General features: G+C 34.2%; 1 protein-coding gene across 2 annotated transcripts; it reads left to right on the plus strand.

Moving 5' to 3' along the window:
• The first annotated feature begins 1,518 nt into the window (after window positions 1–1,518).
• LOC106753787 (F-box protein At2g26850) lies at window positions 1,519–6,250 on the plus strand. 2 transcript variants are annotated; one of them, XM_022777744.1, is made up of 8 exons: window positions 1,519–3,167; window positions 3,307–3,386; window positions 3,541–3,713; window positions 3,874–3,948; window positions 4,275–4,456; window positions 5,643–5,832; window positions 5,934–5,953; window positions 6,031–6,250. In XM_022777744.1, the coding sequence occupies exons 1-6, from the start codon at window positions 2,493–2,495 to the stop codon at window positions 5,685–5,687; spliced, it is 1,230 nt and encodes a 409-aa protein (XP_022633465.1). In that variant the 5' UTR covers window positions 1,519–2,492; the 3' UTR covers window positions 5,688–5,832; window positions 5,934–5,953; window positions 6,031–6,250. The 2 variants fall into 2 exon arrangements, with proteins under 2 accessions (XP_022633465.1, XP_014491128.1); XM_014635642.2 differs by lacking the exons at window positions 5,643–5,832; window positions 5,934–5,953; window positions 6,031–6,250 and having other exon boundaries at window positions 1,523–3,167; window positions 4,275–4,643.
• Window positions 6,251–6,633: the final 383 nt, after the last annotated feature.

Here is a 6,633-nt window from a genome sequence, read left to right on the forward strand (position 1 = left end):
AAACTCACCCTTCTTCTAATTTATTCCAAATCAAAGTTATTTAAAAATACATCAACCTAGATTTACTAAACCTACATTTCTAAATTCATCATTAAACAACTTTTCACATCAACAAAGAAACTACACACCAACATGCATAAGTTTTCAATTCAACACGCCACTTTTACAAGCAACTCAACATGCCAAATTTCACAAATCAATCATATCATCATACAAACATCAAATATAACATGTCTACCAATCCAAATCAAATAAACTAGCTTCCTTTACGTGGTTGACACTCTGACGATTCTAATAACTCTAACATTCCTCCTATAGCTTCAAGATCTCTATTTGCTCTTATAATTTATGACAATTTGATCATAGTATATCCTCACTACCACTGATAAAAAAAGAGTCTTAGGGAAGACTTAGACCCCAAAAGGAGTGAAGAAAAACCCCTGAATGCAAAGACACCAAAATTTAAGGAAAAAGGGTAAAAATTAACTTACTCTATATTTGAAATCAATCGACTAGAAATGAAGATTATGCCTCAAGGAACCTTCATATGGTCTCTGATCTTCCAATAAATGAGTAAGGAATTAGAATTTTCAGAAAAAAGACAAAAAAAAAATTAAAGAAGAAAGTTTTAGAATGATAAAGCTTCTTAGATAATGAAACTTCTTATTAAAAATTTTATTTATATTATTGATATTTTTAAAATAAAATAATAGAATATCATTATTTAAAATACTCTATCACATCTAATACTCTTGAGAGTCTTACATAACTAAATAATTATAAATATAAGAATACAAAATTAAAAATAAAAAAATAGTATAGAAAAACGTAAACTATTCTTTAATAATTTATTAAATGACAAATTAATTAAAAATTATAAAAAGATAAAGTTAAGAGTAAAATAATAATATAGAAATTTTTTTAAAAAAATAAAATAAATGAATAAAAAGGTAAAATAAATTTAGTTATACAATAACAAAATCAATATAAATAAATAAATTAAAAAATTAATTTTTGAGACACATATCAATAAAATAAAATAAATAATAAATTAGATTTCTAATATATTTTTAATATTATAATAGATTTTATCCTTCCTTAGTTGTGGCAACTTTGATAGTTTTATTATCGAATATTTAATTCAACCAAGAGAGTAAACCGAGAATTAATATGTTTGGTCACGTATATTATCTATCACTGATTAACTACGAGTTCATGTCAGAGATAAAAAAAAAATTGCATATACAAATACAAACTAGACGTTTAAGCAACGTCGTTGTATACTTAATTACCAAGGAAAGTGATTTCGATAAAATGGCGCTCCTTGTTTCAATGTTGGAGAAAATAATACTTAAATATTTATCAGTGTGAGTTAGTGAGATGTTATGAATGATATTGATATAAAAGAATTAGTAATTATTATTAATGATTTAAATGGTTATATGAATGAATGAGAAAGGAAGGTGGTTTTTGGCAAGATGAATGCAGTTGGAAAGTAGAAGTTAAGGGCATGGGAAAGAAATATGAGAGGCCCCGTGTCCTTTCGGCGATGACAGCAATAAATACGGTGGATTTTATGAGTTGAAGGACAGAAATTTTGGTTCTTGGAATCCCACGAAATCACTTGTCTGGGTCTTTGGGGTAGACAGTACGAGAGTTTGGTGGGAGTTAGGCAAAGGAACAGGTAGACTTTTATGGCACCTTTGTGACTTGTGTTGTTGTGACATACCCACCACCTTTGCAATCTAACGTTAATGCATTTCATTTCACTAACCCATCATTCATTTTCAGATAAATGTCCTTTTCTTCTCCCTCTTTTCTTAACCAAGACCCCACTTCCTTCTACTACTGCTATTTCATACTCATCTATTTCTCTCACTCTGCATTCATTTCTACACAGCACCCTAACACATCCCACGTGGCTCATAATGTACTACATGTTGTTCCCAGCATCGTGTCATTAAACATTAAACAAGGGTCTATTGGTTTTATATTTGGATCTCAGTGCCTCTTTTTGGTGTCATCATCATTCTAATCTAACCAATATACTGCTTTGCTTTGCTTTGCTTTGCCACCCTTCCTCTCTCAAGGCCTCTCCATCAATCACTTAACAGCTGCCTCCCACTCCCCGTACATGTTGTTTCTCTCCTTTGTGGGAATTCACTGTGTGTAGATGCTAACACATTTTTAACGAGCATCCTTCATTATTGTTTTGAGTTCTATGTGGAAAGTGCTTTAACTAACCCAGCTGTGAAGCCTTGTCGGTTGTGTACTTACACAACTTCTTCATTGAAACCAACTTGTGTCTGTCTATTGAGGCCATGAGTTAGGCAAAATTGTTCATTCGTCCAAATCACCTCACCACTTTACTCTTCCATTGGTGGATCTTTTTTCTCTTTAAGAGGAAATCATTGGTTTGATTTTCAGCTTTGCTGATCTCTCTGCTAAATTTCTAGACTTGGACCCTTCTGATATACAACCCCTCGGTTACAATGCTTTACTTCCTCATATCTTTTGTCTCCTTTCTCATCCTTTCCAAGTCCTTCACCAATAAGCCTCTCTCGTCAGGGGAGAGTGGGACCAAAATAGGGTCAACTGGGTTTTGGGGAAGCCTTTCAAGTTGGCTACTTTCTAGTCTCAGAAAAGGAAGCACAAGCACCCCTTGTAGTTTTTTTCGGTTTTCTCTCGTCCTGTCATTCAAAAATAACAGTTTAGTGTCGAAGGTGGAGAATGAGGAAGAGGAGGGGAAGGTTTCTCTCTTGGATTTGCCTGATTTACCATTGGAGTGTATCCTTGGGCACCTTTCACCTGCTGAATTATGTAGTGTGGCAGCAGTGTGCACATCTCTTAGGGATTCAAGTAGAAGTGATCATTTATGGAAGAAACACATGGAGAGGAAATGGGGCAAAGTGTTTGGTGATGCTGCTTATAGACAATGGAAATGTCATGTAGCTTCCAAGACCAGAGAGAAGATCTCAAACCAGAAAAATCAGAAAGGAATGTTTGCTTTCCTTCATGGTGATTTTCACCCCTTGTTTTGGATGAAAGCAAAATCAGAAAAGGGAACACAGTCAAGTAGCTCATTACCGGAAGATTCATTCATGGCTCTGTATCTTTCTCTTGAGAGTGGCAAGTTTTGGTTCCCAGCTCAAGTCTACAACCGGGAGGTAAATAGTTGCAAAAATCTGATTCATGGCTTTTTATGCTTCTCTTATTCTCAAAGACTATATACCAATGTTCTGTAATCTGTACAGTAGTTCTTCTTTTTGGGATTTTGTGTAATTGTTTCACACTTTCCTTTTTCAGAACGGTCATGCTGGGTTCATGCTCTCATGTTATGATGCCCAACTTTGCTATGACTCTCGATCTGACACTTTTCTGGCAAGGTATGTGGAAAAGTTGATTCCTTCAAAGTTGAGATTATGTGGGTACCTGCCCTACAGTCCCTGTGGTTGGAATTTGATGTCATGCCAAAACTTTTATAGGATGGCTTTTTTTCCCAAATTTTTAAAGGTTGATAAATCCATTCTTTTGTGGCAGGTATTCACCTCATGGGAGATGGACAACTGAGGAAAACATACGATGGGACCGACTCAGAGTGCCACCAATTGCCTCTTCTCCACATGCTCTTCACATCTCTGACTGTTTGGATGACTTGAGACCAGGAGATCACATTGAGATCCAGTGGAGAAGAAACAAAGAGTTCCCTTATGGTGTGTCTCATTCTTGTGCACTTATTTGGCTAATTTCCAAATTATCTCCACTAAATTGTTTTATCTTACTTTCAATAAGAACAAATATTAGAATCAATTTGGTCATTATACATATATTGGATTATCTTGTTGGAATAAACTATTAGATGTTTTATTGTAGGTTGGTGGTATGGTGTAATTGGTCATTTGGAACAATGTCAAGGGCATGGGAACCATTGCCATTGTCACTATAATGGTATGAGAATCCACTTGCACATTTTTAATGCTGCTGCCATATTCAAATTGCACTTAATCTGTTTCCACTCCCCCTCTTCACTTTCTAAAATCAATAGTGAACAGGATTAGACAGAGTATGTTAAGTTATTGCTGAATTTGTGCTTTCATCGCATGGAAAACATGATCAAAGTTGTATATTAGGCAAAAATATGAGCTATTATAGCCTTATGTTAAAAACTGTGCAGTCTAATGAACTCAAAAAGAATGGGTTGCCCCGTGTGGTTGTGCTACTTGCTAAACAAAGTTTTAGCTGTTTAACTGATTAAAAGATGGTGCTGATGACAGATATGGTGATTTTGGAGTTCACACAGTACAGTGCTGGATCCAGATGGAGACAAACCATAATAGATAGGAAGCATCATATAGAAAAAGGAAATGAAACAGATGGCTTTTATGGAGGAATCAGGAAGCTGCATAGGAATGAAGAAATTACAAGGTGGAAGAAACTCTGGCCAACCAAAACTGTGGTACATGATTGATTCATAACTTAGAATTTTGTAAATTAAGCGATCAACCTTTCTAAATTGTGAAGGATTAGTTTGTCACAGAACGATGTCATTCCTAACAATAGGTATAAACTTGCCCTTTCAGAGACTGTAACAAGTCTACCACGATATAAAACTTAGTGTATAAAAATGAAGACTGTTTTACAGATTCCTGCAAGTATTGAAGAATACGTTTTACAACCTTTCAATGATGTTGTTGACAAGAGAGAAGAAACAAGCACAAAATAAGAAAGAAAAGGAATTAGTATAAAGTATATATTATTTACCAGAAGAACATGTCTTATATAGGCTAAAATCAGACAACAAAAATGAACACAAAAGGTTAACCTAAATATCTTTATATCTATCCTTTACATTCCTCGATTAGTTTTCAAGCTAACAAAACTGTGTAAGAATTTGACACTTAACGAAACGACGCCAAAAAGGAAAGTAAGTACTTATTAATTTTAAGATTAAGAAAAAATTTGTACAAAAGTATCACATTAATACAATTTTCATTCAACTTTGTCAGGTCAATATTTAACATCAAATCTTTTTCCATAGGTGGAGAAGTAAAAGGGTTTGAGTGAGGAGTTTAGACTCCACGTTATGTTACTAACAAAACTATAAACCTAAAAAGTATATGATACCACGATAATTTTCATTAAAAGGACTCTTATATTTATAGAAGGATTTTGATAGTATATTAATGTAAGAAGAAAAGTCAATACGATATTTCTTCTTTCATGTTTCTAATATAATCTAGCAAATTAGTTTTTTTAAAAGATGTGTAGGGATGATAAATAAATTTGTTTGCATAAGTATTGTCTCAACACATCTCTTTTTAATATGATGAAATTTTCATATTGAGTGGATATAATAGGTATGAATAATATTCGTTTTTTCAATTGGGTATGAGAACGATATATCTTTTAGGAAAATGATATGTTGACACCGTGTTTTGACACGGTTTTGACACCATCCAGTTGTCAAAATATGATTGGCTAGGATTATTTAAAAAAGAAATGATTTTTGCAAAAGGAGTGAGGGGCAGAATTGGAAATGTGAAAATAATGAAATTTAACTTCGCGCCATCTTTCATACTTTCATTTGAACTATTTCCTTTGTTATTCTCCGACGGTGCTCTCCACCCTCATCACTTTCGCAGCCCCCAAACCGTTTTCTCCTGCTCTCGTTCTGTCGTTCTCCATAGGCGTTGTCGGTGTCAAAGTTTGTTCTTGTTCTCGCATCATCAGTTTCGTTGTGTGGCTCGTTGGCGGTGTATCGGGCCTTTTTGGTTTGCAGTGAAGAAGCTTGCCCTGTACTACTGCTATTGTTGGTGTTTCGTTATTTTTGGGGTAAGTGGAACAATGAACTTACTTTAACCAAATATCCAAAACAAAGGAATTTTTTCTTTAGCGAAACCTAACTTTTTTCTTGGGCATTGTTATCTCTGCAGGTGCAATGGGTTCAACAAATGTAAGCATAAATTTGATTGTTACCAAGTTCAGATGATGTTGTTGTTTATATCTAAAGTAATTAACATTTTGTTTCAGGAGGACTTGCGTGAAATTAGAAAGAACTACGTAAAGGACTGGATTTTGGACAACGAAAACATTGCAAGAATGGAAGCGCTGCATGAATATGGGTTTTTGGAGGATTGTTAACATTTGTTACATCTTTATATGTATTTTAAATTAGCTTGTACCCTGTACAAATGAATTTATATGTAACATGACATTGGTAATTATTTGTTGATCTCCACCAATATATATATAACAACCATTACATTGTTGATGATAATGTGATTTCCAATGTTTTATTATTTATGTTGTGAGCGTATTAATAATTTGTTTAAATAAAAGCAAAGTTATTAAAGTTGGGTGAAGTCGACAAACTTGTGCAACATCTGTCAGTTGTAATCGTTTACAAGGGCATGATAAACGATTACGCGAGCCAAATCCAGGATTTGGACACAAACCTGGGCAGAAGGGACCACAATTTTGAACGCAGAGGACCATGCTGCTTCTCTGCAATGGTTTTATCATGAATGCAATGGTTTTGCAGTTCATAGTGTTAGGGAAATGTGTTCATAGTGTGGGTTGTGTTGTTTGGACATCCCAAGAGGGAGGAAATGACACAAGTTTGTTTTCCCATAG

This window comes from Vigna radiata, unplaced genomic scaffold, assembly GCF_000741045.1.
Source record: "Vigna radiata var. radiata cultivar VC1973A unplaced genomic scaffold, Vradiata_ver6 scaffold_7, whole genome shotgun sequence".
Classification (NCBI taxonomy): domain Eukaryota; kingdom Viridiplantae; phylum Streptophyta; class Magnoliopsida; order Fabales; family Fabaceae; genus Vigna; species Vigna radiata.

What these genes read in the sequence shown, in the direction of transcription:
- LOC106753787 (XM_022777744.1), top strand. Translation starts at nt 2,493, where the DNA reads ATGCTTTACTTCCTCATATCTTTTGTCTCCTTTCTCATCCTTTCCAAG. An exon ending in TCTGACACTTTTCTGGCAAG is followed by an intron (nt 3,387 to 3,540) that starts GTATGTGGAAAA and finishes CTTTTGTGGCAG; the next exon opens with GTATTCACCTCATGGGAGAT. An exon ending in AAACAAAGAGTTCCCTTATG is followed by an intron (nt 3,714 to 3,873) that starts GTGTGTCTCATT and finishes GTTTTATTGTAG; the next exon opens with GTTGGTGGTATGGTGTAATT.